Source organism: Fusarium fujikuroi, chromosome FFUJ_chr03 (assembly GCF_900079805.1).
Source record: "Fusarium fujikuroi IMI 58289 draft genome, chromosome FFUJ_chr03".
Lineage (NCBI taxonomy): Eukaryota > Fungi > Ascomycota > Sordariomycetes > Hypocreales > Nectriaceae > Fusarium > Fusarium fujikuroi.
Genome location: NC_036624.1, coordinates 1,039,563 through 1,054,017, shown reverse-complemented (window position 1 = coordinate 1,054,017; position 14,455 = coordinate 1,039,563). Strand labels below are relative to the sequence as shown.

The 14,455-nt window shown below is 49.0% G+C and overlaps 4 protein-coding genes and 1 non-coding gene; 2 read left to right on the top strand and 3 right to left on the bottom strand.

Annotated features, from left to right (window-relative positions):
- Positions 1-351: 351 nt before the first annotated feature.
- On the bottom strand, positions 352-467 carry FFUJ_scaffold04.rrna5. Its single transcript, XR_002792836.1, has one exon. It is a non-coding gene; the product is annotated as a ribosomal RNA (ribosomal RNA).
- Positions 468-1,537: 1,070 nt separating this feature from the next.
- On the bottom strand, positions 1,538-2,609 carry FFUJ_02457 (related to non-canonical ubiquitin conjugating enzyme 1; the record flags this gene model as incomplete). XM_023574189.1 has 3 exons in its annotated part: positions 1,538-2,117; positions 2,176-2,473; positions 2,561-2,609. The coding sequence occupies 3 exons, from the start codon at positions 2,607-2,609 to the stop codon at positions 1,538-1,540; spliced, it is 927 nt and encodes a 308-aa protein (XP_023427590.1).
- A 751-nt stretch (positions 2,610-3,360) lies between these two features.
- Positions 3,361-3,707, top strand: FFUJ_02456 (uncharacterized protein; the record flags this gene model as incomplete). XM_023574188.1 has 3 exons in its annotated part: positions 3,361-3,474; positions 3,575-3,599; positions 3,667-3,707. 3 exons carry the CDS (start codon positions 3,361-3,363, stop codon positions 3,705-3,707), a joined length of 180 nt encoding a protein of 59 aa, XP_023427589.1.
- A 534-nt stretch (positions 3,708-4,241) lies between these two features.
- On the bottom strand, positions 4,242-8,669 carry FFUJ_02455 (related to cation translocating ATPases; the record flags this gene model as incomplete). XM_023574187.1 has 9 exons in its annotated part: positions 4,242-4,542; positions 4,641-5,045; positions 5,094-5,326; positions 5,377-5,511; positions 5,564-5,646; positions 5,694-6,026; positions 6,077-6,230; positions 6,281-8,431; positions 8,499-8,669. 9 exons carry the CDS (start codon positions 8,667-8,669, stop codon positions 4,242-4,244), a joined length of 3,966 nt encoding a protein of 1,321 aa, XP_023427588.1.
- Positions 8,670-10,638: 1,969 nt separating this feature from the next.
- FFUJ_02454 (probable nucleosome assembly protein I) lies at positions 10,639-12,173 on the top strand (the record flags this gene model as incomplete). XM_023574186.1 has 5 exons in its annotated part: positions 10,639-10,685; positions 10,800-10,879; positions 10,938-11,672; positions 11,737-12,062; positions 12,123-12,173. The coding sequence occupies 5 exons, from the start codon at positions 10,639-10,641 to the stop codon at positions 12,171-12,173; spliced, it is 1,239 nt and encodes a 412-aa protein (XP_023427587.1).
- Positions 12,174-14,455: the final 2,282 nt, after the last annotated feature.

Sequence of the window (14,455 nt, the reverse complement as noted above, 5' to 3'; positions counted from 1 at the left end):
ATATAAAGGGAGACCACCCAGTACAAAGACGCACAGAAATGTTCTCTGATAGATCAGCCTCAGGAACCAAGATAGAGGCCTCCCGTAGTCCACTTATGTGTTTCTCGTCCGGCTGATATCTTGTTGTTTTATATGACTTGATACTGGCCTTAAGGTTGTCGGATGAAGTAGTTAATAGCGATTCGGTGACTTGGACTAGAAATCCTAAACTTAGGATATTTAAGCATAACTTAGGATCAATTCATCATAAGTTTAGGATGAGGTCATCACAATCTCTTCTAAAGATAGACTAGTATTTGCCTTGTAGTTTAAAAGTGTAAAAGAAGAGTAATAGTTGCTGCAAACGGCAAAAACATACAACAGCGGGGATTCGCTGGTCGTCACCGACCCAACTACTAATCCGCCCCTTACCAGCTTGACTATGGGAGAGCGGACGGGATCCCGTATTTTCTGGTAGGTATGGTCGTATGTACAAGATGTTGCTGCAAACTGGATCATACAATCTGTCTGAGGCTGAACCAACGGCCCCTTGAGACTTCTATATCAACCACTCCACTGTATCATTGCCTCAGACCTTCTTCTCTGCCATAGTGCTCGCAGTTCAGGGACCCTCGTCGTGACCACGCTTGGTGTAATGGGCAACACATACTATAATCCAGACACCCACGATGAGTTCACAGTTTATCGTCAAAAGGTCAAAGACCATAAACCACTCAAAGGATTCATTCCGCCACAAATAAGCAAGGATCAATGCTTCCAAGGTGCCCAGGGTAGATAAATACGCCAATAGCCTGGTGAAACTCTCAGCATCCTTTACCTGGAGCGAAGGTGGGCCAGCAGAGAAGAAACCGAACAGATCGGGGATGTGTAAAATCTTGGACTGGATGTAATACCCGCAATTGGCCATCTTCAACTTCCAGGGGTCGAGAGAGTCATGGGAGCGGGGGCTTCAGGATCAGTGTCGGTCATTTTGAGGATGTGAACGATGGGTGAGGTATTCTATAGAAGCGGTTATATTCAGGGCCAAACATAATAGAGATGGATAGGAGGTTACCGTAGAAAATAGTGCGTCTGCAGGTATATTTGACTTTGACGGTAGGGGATCTGGTGTCTTTTATATTTTTGTTGAGACAAGGTTCAGCCTGCGCACATAAGCATCCAATGCAAACGCCTTCGAGTTCTCGTTATTGGGGCGACAGGAACCTTGGCTTTTAGGTGAGCCTGGCCTGTCGTGAATACTGATACTTCTGAGCCCACGGCACAGCCCCTTTCTGAGAGGAAAGATTCCAGTGTTTTTGACTCCCTCACATCAAAAAGACTCGAATGCCCCAACAAAGTCTGCCTCTTTACCAATCGAGTGGACCAAAGTCGTTTGTTCAATGGGGTAAGATATTAGAGTGGCATTGGTAGTGTACAAGACGGTAGTCGCATCAGACTCAAATTGACCGGATATCTAATTCGCCCCCTAACTAACTGATCCATGTGAAAACACCATACGCCATGCCGACAATAACATACGAAAATCCATAATACGCAATCACACAGCAAAGATGATCTTGAGAACGAGGGCCACCAAAAGCACCACCAAAACAACGATAGTTCGATCAAGCCACAGAGGAACACCATCGTCTGTTGCTCTCCGAGCTTGCTGCGCTTGGGCCTGTGCCGCTGCCTGTGGTACAAGTCCTTGAGCCGCCGGAACGGGGAGGGGTGTAGTTCGAGTCGGGGTGGGGTTTCGGTTCTCTGCTGGTGGTTGAGGGGCCGAAGAATCATTGGCAGCTGTGACAGCATCTGGTGCGGTCTGAACAAATCCCTCTGCAAGCTGAGCGGTCTCAGCGTCGTCGTTTATCTGTTCAAGTTTGCTCTCGCCCTCCTTCTTAGCTCCCATCTCATCTCGCCACCCCATGTTCAGCTCTTTGGGGATCTCGACTTCCTGTGCGCTTGATGATGCTTCCTTTGCTCGCTCTTCGCATTCCTTGATGATCTCGCCGTTTGTCTTCCCGCATGTTGCGCATTTGAATGCCGGTGACTCGTTGGCAAGACGTTGGCGCACTGCGTCAGTGGTTTCAAGACCTCCAAGCTGGCCACGAGCATCCGTCTCCATAAAACTTCGGAGCCTATACAAGAAGAAATGTCAGCAAACTCAATACCTTTAAGGATAGGAGGAGAACATACGCTACAAGAGCTGTCCGCACTCCCCATGCAGGTTGCCACGTCTCCTCATGATGGCCACTGATACTCAAGCAGATCTCACGATTGGCTTCGAATCTACCACTTGGTGTCATGAAGCGGAAAGAAGGCGGCCGAAGAGGGTATGTGGGTGGAAGAACTATGCGACCATGGTAGATGCCGTTACTGTAGACTGAGTTGGGTGGCCCCTTGAGTGTGAAGTGCCACTCGAACAGGTCGGATTCGAGGGGCTCGGCTGTGTAATCGGCAGAAGGTGAGTTGGAGATTTCGGCTGCTTCACGAACTATTGCCCAGGTTAGCAATGGGGTCGATAACTCGAGGTGATGATGCTCTAGTATATGGCTTGTATGTTTTGGAGCTGGCCACTTACGTATTCGTCTAATCGTAGGTGATTTCGAGCTGAACTTTGGAGTCGTCATGGCGAAGATGTTTGTAGCGTTCGCTTGCGAGTTTCGTGTCACGGAAATGGAAGCTCCCTTGAAAGATATATATGTATATGTATATGTCGTTGGATGATTGCTTTAGACGGTCATTGCTTGGCGAACGTGGGGAGCTCGTTTAGAGAAGCCAGCTATCGAGCTTGCGAAGGACAACGTGGAAGTTTAAATAATACGGGTTTCAGCTTGAAAGTAACGATGAAAATTCGAGTAGCAATAACGGATCCAGTCAGAGAAAATGGAAGTAAGCTTAGTCTAGGCAGGAAGTCAACGAAGCTCTTGTAAAAAAGCAAAACGCAAGGTGGTATCTTATGGGATGTGCTGCGCTGCTTGCCTCGTCTCGTCGCTATGATTGCCGGAACTAGAGTGGGCGGAACCCCACTCATGATGATGCACGCAAGACGGGCTCTTATACAGCGCTCCATCCACTATTAGCATGCGCATGCACTAAACCATAAGACATCCCTTAGCGGGCTCACCCAATCACAAGCTTCCCTTACCTAAGCAGAGCCATCACCGAATTGGCCCGGTTCAACAACTCCATCACGACTGGCCATTGCCGTATCATCACTATCCTCGTCGCCTCGTCCACGGCTCCCAATTCGGTTTCTACGTACGTCAATCACGCTATATCACTCGTCTCAATATCTCGGTCAAGTTCAATTCCCGCTAACGCTTCCGATCTGTGCAGTCCAGAACCCCGAAACGAGCGACTATCACATCCGATTTCATCATGGCTGGTCACGGTCACCACAGCTTCAACGGCCCTCCCAAGCCCCCCGTGGCTCACGTTCCCCGTATCTACCGATTCACCGCGACAGCTCTAGGCGCTGGCATGTGGTTCTTCGTGAGTCACCCTGGAACCTTGGGACTTTGAACCATGTATCGGAGCATCAAAGCAAAGGTTGCAACGTTTAGACGAATGGATTGCTAATCAACCAAAACAGCTTATGTACCGGGCGAAGAAGGATGGTATGCATCAAACATTCGCTGATTTGCGAGTTATTGGTTCGAGGGATCATTGGCTAACATGCTTCAGGTGCCGTTCTCCTCGGCCTCAAGCACCCTTGGGACCACTAAACGATCACCATATACGATTACTTCTATTCCTGCGGCAATTACAACAGAGACAGCATTGGGCCCCGATATTAGAGGATAAGGCAGTTCGATGCGGTGTATATAGGGCAGAAAAGGCTCTTGAATTGAAGAAAAAGACCAAATGATATTTCCGAAGTGATGCGCATGATACTCCGAGTGCCGACATATTATGTTCCCTATCATCAATTGCATTCCCCATTGATGGAAATCCCGAAATCGAAGTTATCAAGAACTCTTGTGTTTTCTGGGAAATTGCCCCTAGTGGCACAATGCGCATTAATGAGACCCTCAGATCATTACTATTCACGGCGAAGAATTGGTTCCGCAAACATGTCCATCAAAATTCAGGCATTGGTCTTTTATTCAACCAAGCCTCTTGTGTTTTGATCCCTCTAATGAGACTAACAGTTTCACGCTTCCTTCGCTCTTCATACTCTATAACAGCTCCAATCAATACTCACGAACATAAGTCTGCTCTCATCCAATAGCTATGCAACTTGCTTGTTTTACTCCAGCTTAAATCCGAGATGCTTCCGCAATCACCTTATACTCTTTGCGCTTCTTGGCCTTTCCGGTCACTGACTGCTTGATTGAGCCTATCAATCGAGCCAGTCTCAAGGCAAGGAAGTGCTCAAAAGCCCAGGCCACAATAAAGTACGCAGCGCCCAATCCAATCAGGAACAGTTCATAGTCCCAGCTCATGTCTGTCAACTGCATCAGGTCGATGACCCATTGCGCAGGAGTCAGGATCATGTAAACGGTTATCAAGAGGGCGATGGAGATGGTTATGGCGAATGGCCCTAAAATATGGTCAGCACTGACTATAAAAGTGGTGAATGAGAAGACTTGCAGTTTTGTGTGGTTCGCTGTCGGAATGGGCGTCCGGCATTAAGAATAACCCCCGAAAGGATGTACTCAAAGCAAGAGAACAGGAAGAGTGCCGTGTTTTGCGAGTTCTCGATGCTAGGCTCATCCTTATGCACCACCGGAGGAATATACCAGGGCTGCTCCTTGACAGTGACATACGTCACAGCTTGGAAGAAGATGCAAATAAGCATGAATCCCAACAGAGGCGTGAGCACCTTTCGTGAGACCAAGTCCGCAGTAGGTCGCTTGCGGCAAAGTCTTGGAGCAGGTCCCGCCCATCCCATGAAGATAGCGATCGGAAGAATAAGAGCTAGATCAATAAAGAGGAACTGGAAGTCTCCCAAATTGGAAGCCCTGGCATAAAGGAATGTGACTGATGTGAACTGAATTGCTGAGTACAAACTCATGTACTTGAAGCAACTGAAGCTTGTGACCAGAGCGGCTCGGCCCTCCCTAAAGAATTGTTAGACTACTTCAACCAATTTGCTTCTCTCGACTTACTTGATAACTTCCAAGACGCAGCGAATGTCAAACACACGAGAAGTAAAGGGAGCTGCCACGGAAGCTTCTGCCTCAGATAAAGAGATGCCAACATCTGCGGCCTTCAAAGCACCACAGTCATTTGCTCCGTCACCACAGAAGCCACATGTATAATCAATGCTCTGCAACTTCTCGACCAACTCATGCTTCTCATCAGGTGACATTCTGGCAAACACCTTACCATTGATGAGCATCTAGAGGCTTGTTAGCAGGTACAACAAGGGATGCAAAATGATTTACTAACCCGTTGAAGTGCTTGTGGCGACGCAAAGTCAACCATCCATCGGAACACATCACCACTAACAGCCAAAGTATAGTTACGAAGGCTGGTGATCTCGAAAGGCAGTGAAGCATCCGCCTCTGGAGGAGGGGGTAGGGGCTGTAGGTGTTAGTCGTGATCCCTTATGGTCACAGCTGCAACAAGAACTCACAAGTAAAGTCTTTTCATTCAAGTGATAGAGGTTGTTGTCGATACTCTCCCATTGAATCTTGGCTTCCGCATCACGGAAATCACCTGGTCGGGTTAGAATAGTTTCACAAGCTGATAAATCCGAAACGTACCCTCAATGAAGCGTGGCACGAAGCAATGGGCCTTTCGATCCATAAGACCACACTCTCGGGCCACGCTAATGGCCGTCAAGATGTTGTCACCAGTTACCATGACTGCGCCAATGTTGGACGCCAGAAGCTCCTCCAGAACTGCGGCTGTTGTGGGCTTAAGCTTGTTCTCGAACACAATGAAACCAACAAAGTCGAGATCACTCTCAACTTCAGTTCGACTCATCTTCTGAGCCTTAACCCAGCTGAGCTTCTTGAGATGCCGGCTGGCGACACCGATAACACGGTAACCTTTGTGGGTATACCAAGACAGAAGCTCGTCGTAATCATCGGGAACTGTGGGAAGTTAGCCGGTTTGAGCCTCTCAATGCTGTTAGGAAACATACAGCTTTCAGGGCGGCAGATCTCCTTCATTGCTTCGGGGGCTCCCTTGACAAAGATGTCACCACTCTTCTGACCGAATGGTCGAACAATGACACTGGCACGTCGCAGATTTGAAACGAATTCAAAAGACTTCTGTACTCCAAGCTCGATGTTACCCTATGAGAATGTCAGTAATCTGTTTCCCACGGTCAACACAGGGGCCATACGTTAGGAGGTCGTGCAATAGAGGGCGCCAGTCCACCTTGCTCCTCATCTTCCTCGGAAGCACTCTGCTTTCCTTCTTCATATGTCCAGCGTGTGAATTCAAACATCTTGAGATCCAGTGGATCTCCGACTAGTTCATCATCAACGGAGCGCAGAGAGTGGCAAGTGGCCATTGTGTGCAATGCGGCGCGATAGGTATCCTGAGCGTTCTGTCGTGTTGCCTCAGCCAAAAGCATCTGAGGCTCGGTTACAATCTCGCTGAATTTCTTTGAGTCACGATCAACGACCCGAACGCCCAAAACATCAAGTCCTTCTTCCGTTAACGTTCCCGTCTTGTCGAAGCACATGATGTCGATCTTTCCACCAACATTCACTCGCTGAGGACTGATACAGAAGATCTGCTTCTTCTTCAGTCGACTAAGAGCAAAGTTGGTACCGATCGTCAGAGTGGCAGGCAGGGCAGGAGGCACGACAATTGTGATGAGATCGAGCGCTCGCACAATAATGAGATGCCATGCAAGACCAAGTCTGATAAAGTTGACCAATGAAGCCAAGAATCCGATAGCAGCAACAATAGCCATGACACTGATGTACCGGAATGAATCGCGGTAGAACTTGAAACCTGAGGGTTTAGGGAACAGCATCGATCGTACCAGGGCACCTTTTGTAGTGTTGAAACCAGTCCGGACAACGAGGGCGAGCGCAACGGCGTCGTCCCCTTGGTCTTCCTGAGGCCTTCTGGCGCGGATGATTTTGGTACCACAAAACAGGAAGTGTCTGGCTGTTTCAGGGGTAACTGAGGATGCTCCCAGATCCATCATGCGCAAAGTCTCATCGGTGGCTGGTAACTTTGAAACGGGAACAGACTCGCCAGTCAACATGCTTTCATTGACGATACAGTCACCGGTGAGCAAGAGACTGTCACTGGGAAACTGTGTCAAACTGGGATCGCTCAATTCGTAGACATCTCCAGGTACCAGTTCACTTGAGCTGATAAATCGCCAGAAACCGTTTCGCAGAACTCGCACATCACATTCGAATCGCGAGATCTCGCGGAGACGCTTCATGGTAGCTCGAGTCTCAATGAGGGTGGCAGCAATACTACCAACCGACATGAGGAAGATAGCAATTGCATAATAGTAGTAGCTGTCCATGGACCATAGGATAAGACTGGCGATCTGAAATACGTAAAAAGGGTGCAAAACTTCGTCCACCAGAAGCTGTCCAGTTGTCTTCTGCTCGATATCAATGAGGTTGCTACCAAATACAACTTCACGGACTCCCCTCTCATCGGTATCCAGACCAGCACGGGTCAGGCGCACATCGGTCCAGTTAGGGTCTTTCCAACCATTGAAGAGCATAAACTTGTCTTTAAGAGGGTGGAAGCATAGTCGAATGTAGCGGTAATCCAGTGTTCGGAGGTCGTCAATGATAGGGTCAACATCCTCGTCCAATGCATCGGAGTAGAATTTCTCTGGCAGGCCAAAAACTGTTGACAAAGATCGGCCGTAAATCTGAGATCGGACATCCATAGTAACAAGCTCACCCCACTGGTTCTCTATCACGACCCATTCGCACTCCCCAAGCGAAGTTGCTTGTCCAAGCAGACCAACGTACCACCGGGGCAGCCATCGGAAGAGGAGATAAGCGAGACCGCAGGTAAGGATGCACAATGAGATATAGATCGCAGATCCGGTCTTGCTCGTCTTGAAACCGGCGATGACGATTGTGAGATCCTCGTTTTCTAGATAAACTTTTTGGCTGACACGCCCATGGCGTCGAAAGCTTCCAGCAGTGGCTGTACTATCTCGTCGCAAGAGATGGGCATTGACCGAATGGCGAGAGTATGCGGATGAATGTCTACGCAGAGCATAATTGTCTTCGGAAATGCGATAGTCTCGTTCTGGGGACTCGTCGTATTCCTCGTTACCATCAACACCGAATTCCAAGTCTCCGATATCTGAAACGCTGCGTCGGATGTAATCGCCAGCAATGCTCTGCACAGCTACACTCTCGGCGTCGTCATCATCGGGAAATCCTTCGTTATCGTCATCGTAATAGGCGAAGCTGGCAGTCGAATCGGCACGAGGTCGTCGATGGGAAAATGCCGATACACTGGTGGGAAGACTTTCGGCAACAGGACCAGAGAAAAGCTGATAAGGACAGGTCGTTAGTATTTACGATCATACAATGGCAATGGTTCAAGTATTTGCTAGTTACCTCCTCATGCGCCATCTCAACATCTTCAAAGATGCTCGACCTGCTCTGATTAGAGCTCATTCGATAGAGTCCAGCGCGACCGTTGCCATTGGCATTGGCATTGGCCGCGCGATGGCGGCGATGGCCATGATCTTGGCCCGGCTCCGGGCTCAGAGGAGCGTCTTCATCCATCAATTCGTTCAAGGCAAATTGTTTCGCATGATACACAAATAAATCCTCAAAGTTGAGATAAGAATTTTGCGTATAAGTTGTAGGTCGCGCGCCCGATTACGTCGTTGGCTCAGCACTCGTGCCCTGACCAAGGCTGACCCGGAGAGTCATACCGATATGCCGAACTGGCCCCGCCATGCATCATTGGTCTGTTTCTAGTACAAGACGCAAGGCTGAGAACAGAGATGGTTCAGGCCAAATGTCAATAACTCTGAGAGTTTAGTGATGACATACAGTTATCTAGTTATCTACAGGCCTAGAGTGTCCGTAGGATAGCTACAGGATTGGCCAGCATGCTGACTCGAGGGCCACGTCAAATTTGTTTCCTGATTGTGGTGCTTTATGAGCAAGGTTCCTCGGCAAAGAATTTGGCTGGGTCTGGGGACGCTGTCCACCTATAGCATTTAGCTGTGAATGCCATCCGCTTCTTTGTTTGACCACTTTGACGACCGATTTTTTTATTTATCTATTGTCAACAGACAAAGAAGTGGTGGGCGAATAGGATGCTGCATAGACAACCCGCTCCTCCTTCGCGATACAAGGGCGCGCGCGATTCGTGAACGCATCCCTCGACTTGTTGGTATCGGAGATTCACCAAAGCTGCAGCCAATCGTGCAGGGTCCATCACAGTGCGTGCGAGCCACGTTCTATCACGCGTATGTAGGCAGAGAGATACGATCAGTTGAGTTGTTGGATATGCTTGTGCTTCAACCCTTCTACCCGAACCAAAGGGGTATGTACGTATGTTCTTGGTCAGGACTCTTCCGGATCCATCTGTGGCCCTTTGCTTTTTGATGGTTGGGTACCTACGTGTCCAACAAGCGAATTATTATCAGTAGATATTGTAGGGTTGGCCTCGCTTGATTCATGCTCTTCGATGTAACATGTAACTTTGAAGCGGTTCCCCGAGATTATGTACCTTGCTATAAATGTTTGAGCCATGCCATGCCACGAACTATCAAACCCGAGTGTTCCCCTTCGGGCGAGGTCGGGTGTATCTAGTCAACAAAAGAAGCCAAAGGCACAACAGTTATTCAGCCTCTTCTTTCTCTCTCAGGGGCAGCATGTCGTCGATATGTCGTCGTTGTTCCTGGTTTGAGAATTTGGGGGCGCCACCATTCCAGAACCTTTGTGACTGAAAGAAGAAGGGCCGGTGACTGAAGGGGAAGGGTTACTTTGACGGGCAAGGGATCAGAGAGTGTTGTGTTCTGGAATCCGTCTAGATTGTGGCGAGTGCTTCCCTTGTACTGCGAATGGATGAGTCGGGGAGAATCACGCATCCAATCCCTGTGCGACGCCACAGAATGGAAACAAAGTCAAAGTCCAAAGGTACATGCAGATTGTATTTGTGTGGCCTCGTGTGAGCACGTTCGAACATGCACTGTGTTACTGTGGCTGTATGTAGGTCCCCTCCACTCCCCGGCTCCCTTGGATTTCTGTTGTCTCACTTCTCCGCTCTCTTACAGCGCCTCCACACTCAAAGCTGTTAGGTACCTAGAGCCTGCCCAGAGGAGAGAGGGGGACCCATTGGATCCTCTCACACAGTTTGGCTGGGCTGGGCAGGTAATTTTTTTTTAGTTAGGTGATCGACCAGTTGAGCTTGGTGCTTGGTGGGCGGCCCAACAAGTTCGAAAAGTGAGAGAGGAGACTGGACCGACCGAGGGGAACCTCCATAGTGCTACTAGTCTACCTTTACCTACCGCCCTCTCTCTTCCGTCTCTCTGACTCCCGTCTCGCTCGCTCGCTCTGTTTTGTAGGTACAAGCCCAGTGCCCAAATTTTTTTCAACTTATCGCCCCCCACCAGAATTTAGCAAACGTCAACGGCCGCTGCTTTCTCAACTTCCTTTCATCCCTCTCCTCTCAACCTCACCTCGTCCCCAAAAGACGTTTATCACAAGCGCCTATTCGGATCTTTCATTATCAGACAAAATGGCCGAGCCCATTCGTGGAAAGCGTGCTCAGGACGCCGTGGCTCCGTAAGTTATTTCCTTCTTTCCCTTGCAATATCAATCTTCTGCCTCGGATTGTTTGTTTCTTTGCTTGCCCGCCGCTTCACGATCCACGATGCTAACTACCCCACCTTCGACCAGTACGCCTCAGAACACACCCGCAACTGCTGCTCCCATCTCTTCCCACGCTCAACAGCCGGGCGTTGCTAGTATCAAGGAGGGTGAGTATCTCTTTTTGGTTTTTCATGACTTGTCGTGAACCAATCCCTTTAACTCCAGGATCATGGTCTAACCCCGCTGCAGAGGATCTGGACCGTGCCGCCGCGGCTTCAGTTTTCGCCCAAAACCCCAAGCTTATCCAGATGATTCAGGGTCGCCTCGGCTCCCTCGTGGGCCAATCTTCGGGCTACATCGAGTCCCTGCCCGCTCCCGTCCGCCGACGTGTCGCTGGTCTTAAGGGCATCCAGAAGGATCACTCTAAGCTGGAGGCCGAGTTCCAAGAAGAGGTTCTCCAGCTGGAGAAGAAGTACTTCGCCAAGTTCTCTCCTCTCTACGAGAAGCGTTCCGCTATTATCAACGGAAAGACTGAGCCTACCGAGGATGAGATCAAGGCCGGTGAGGAGGACGATGAGCCCGAGACTGAGGATGCTGCCAAGTCTGAGCAGAAGTCCGATGTCCCCGACAACGTTTCCGGTATCCCCGAGTTCTGGCTCTCCGCCATGAAGAACCAGATCTCTCTCGCCGAGATGATCACTGACCGTGATGAGGCTGCCCTAAAGCACCTCACCGACATCCGCATGGAGTACCTTGACAAGCCTGGTTTCCGTCTCATCTTCGAGTTTGCCCCCAACGATTTCTTCAAGAACACCACCATTACCAAGACATACTATTACCAGAACGAGAGTGGCTACGGCGGTGACTTCATCTACGACCACGCTGAGGGTGACAAGATTGAGTGGTTGCCTGGCAAGGACTTGACTGTCCGAGTCGAGAGCAAGAAGCAGCGAAACAAGAGTAAGCGACAGTTTGGGGGGTGGCCCCCTTTGTTCTTTGAACCTGACGACTAACCCAACTCCAGACACCAAGCAGACCCGAATTGTCAAGAAGACAGTTCCTACCGAGTCATTCTTCAACTTCTTCTCGCCACCCAAGGCTCCCACCGATGACGATGACGAGGATGCCGAGTCCGACATCGAGGAGCGTCTCGAGCTCGACTACCAGCTCGGTGAGGACATCAAGGAGAAGCTCATTCCCCGCGCCATCGACTGGTTCACCGGTGAGGCTCTGGCTTTCGAGGAGATCTCGGACGATGAGCTTGATGGTGCCGATTTCGATGACGATGATGATGAGGACGAGGATGACCTGAGCGAAGAGAACGATGACGAGGAGGAGTCTGACGACGACGTATGTAACCTCACAGCAAACCCTGCTGATTCTTTGGACTAAACTAACTTTTATGTGCAGGATGAGTCTGGCAAGCCTAAGCAGGAGGCTGCTGAGTGCAAACAGAGCTGAGCGGCGCGATAGAACGCGACGTAACGCATATTCTCACTCATGACATGATTGGCTTTTATCGGGTTTAAGGATTTCATCTAAGTCACCGACCTACTCGGAAGAAAAAGGGTGGGCGGTGAACGACGGGAAGAAAAAGGCTACAGAAATGGGAAGCGGTTGAAACAGGTCGGCGATCCAGCCGGTGCCGTTTTTCAGAACAAAAAAGGTAGCATCGTCATTTGATAGGCATCGTTTGCAAGAAAAAAAACCTACGGTTTTTGCGAGCAAACTCTGGGACTGGAAACCACGTTGATAGACAGACACACAGCCAGAGGGCACAAGTCGGCCCCGCGCGATTATTATGTTGCCCTCCTCTTTTTTGCAGCCTTTTTCTCTTACTTCGTTATCAGGGGTTCTCTGTCTTGTGTTTTACTTGTTTTTTTGCAAATAACGCTGATTTTCGTTCCTGGCATGGATGTAAGGTAGTGACAGAAGGGATGGTTCTTACAAGGAAGGGTGCAAGGGTTTACCAGGTGCATAATATATAGAGAATGATTTTGCCATGATGCAATAAGTTGTATGTTGTTGCAGTAATATACCAGCTTTGTCTGTAGTTTTGTTTGTTCCTCTTGGTCTTTGTTTACTGTGTTTTGACGTAGTGGCTGCATACTCGCGTCTATCGAAATGCGGTGAGATCGTTATTACCACCACAAAAATGCAAGACATGTTTGGAGCCGACGCCACGACGACAATGTCTCAGTTGTGACCCGGGGGACGTGCATGTACGTCACAGGATGGCGAGTCATGTTGTTTACATATGCTGTGTTGATTATGATATATCATACACTCACTGTTGTTCGTATTAGTGCTTGTACCTTACAGACTCCCTCAGGATTCCAATTGCATGTCTTGCAAAGCACAGGGCTTCTTGAATATCACAGTAAAAGACTATCTTTATTCTAACTACCTAATGGATATATAGATTTTGGAAGATCTAAACTGGAATACATAGAAATAACACCTTACTGGCATCATATAGGGTAGGGTATGATAGGACAAAGGTGCTTTATCCAATAGCTGACCGATAACCCACCCTTCAACTGAATCGCACCCGGGACCAATTATGATGAAACATATCAGCACGTTAACTGACTTTTCAATACACTGATAGAAGATGAAATGCCAACAGTTGAATTGACGGATGAAACCAATAAACGGACGTCCGTCTGTCTATCCGCCGCTCAGCTCCGCTGCATCCCGCGCCGGCCTGCATATCCTCCGACAACGCCGCACACCGAATAGAACCACCTCCGCCAGCGGGACTGCTAGAAGCGGTAACACACTGCTGTACCTATCCCTAGCAACTGGGCGCCGGGAGATGCAGAGATTGACGCCATTGCGTGATGGCATGGTGGCATTTCCGGTCTCGGTCAAGGGCCTAGGGGAGGAAAAAACCCAGGTCTTTAATCCTAAGTGACAAAAAGACTTAGGTAAATTTACCTAGATTTAGTACATCTTTTGCTAAGTTTATTTTGACACTACTTATTAAGGCCTGCTGTTTTCTTACTCCCCGAGCAGAGCCGGAGTGAGCAACAGACAGCATATTTTTTTTTTAAGTGGTCCTGTTCAGGGCTGAGTGTATTGTTAGCGGCGTGGTAGTCCAAAACGCCGAAGGGTATATTCGGCTTGCTCGTTTTCTTTGTAATAAATGGTCCAACGATGCTGAGCGAGCTCTTTCATGGCCGACAGCGGACTAATGTACGTAAAAAGTTTTCCTATGCCAAAGCTGTCACGTCCGCAATGTTCCACTCCCACGTTCATGTATGTAGTGTAAATGCGACTAAGAGCCGCAAGGGTACCCCAAGCGAATGCTCTATTTACTTGTAAATGCCCTCTGATTCGGCAGTGAAGGCATCAATACCCAGGATGAGTCAGTTTGCGGAAGTCGGTAAACGTTTATTTGCCTGAATTCTGGTGCTGCATCCGGCCCGTCGCGACCTGAATTGTCAGCGCTGGCTAGACTGGAGTCATCTCATCATAGCCCAGCTCATACGTAGGTAGATTTTGGTGGCATCATAAAACCAATTGACTCCCCTCCTGATCGTCCGAGTCCCTTCCTAGTATTCTAAAATTCTCAGCATACCATAATCTCATCCTTTGTTAGACAGCGGGCAATACTTTGATACCTCCTCTGTTCCCAATTAAACGATCTTACTTACGGTAGCTCTCCAATTCCTCCCTCCGAATCTCAACTCCCTGCTGTTTTACGACCCCTCCACCCTTCTCCAACAACACCACACCGA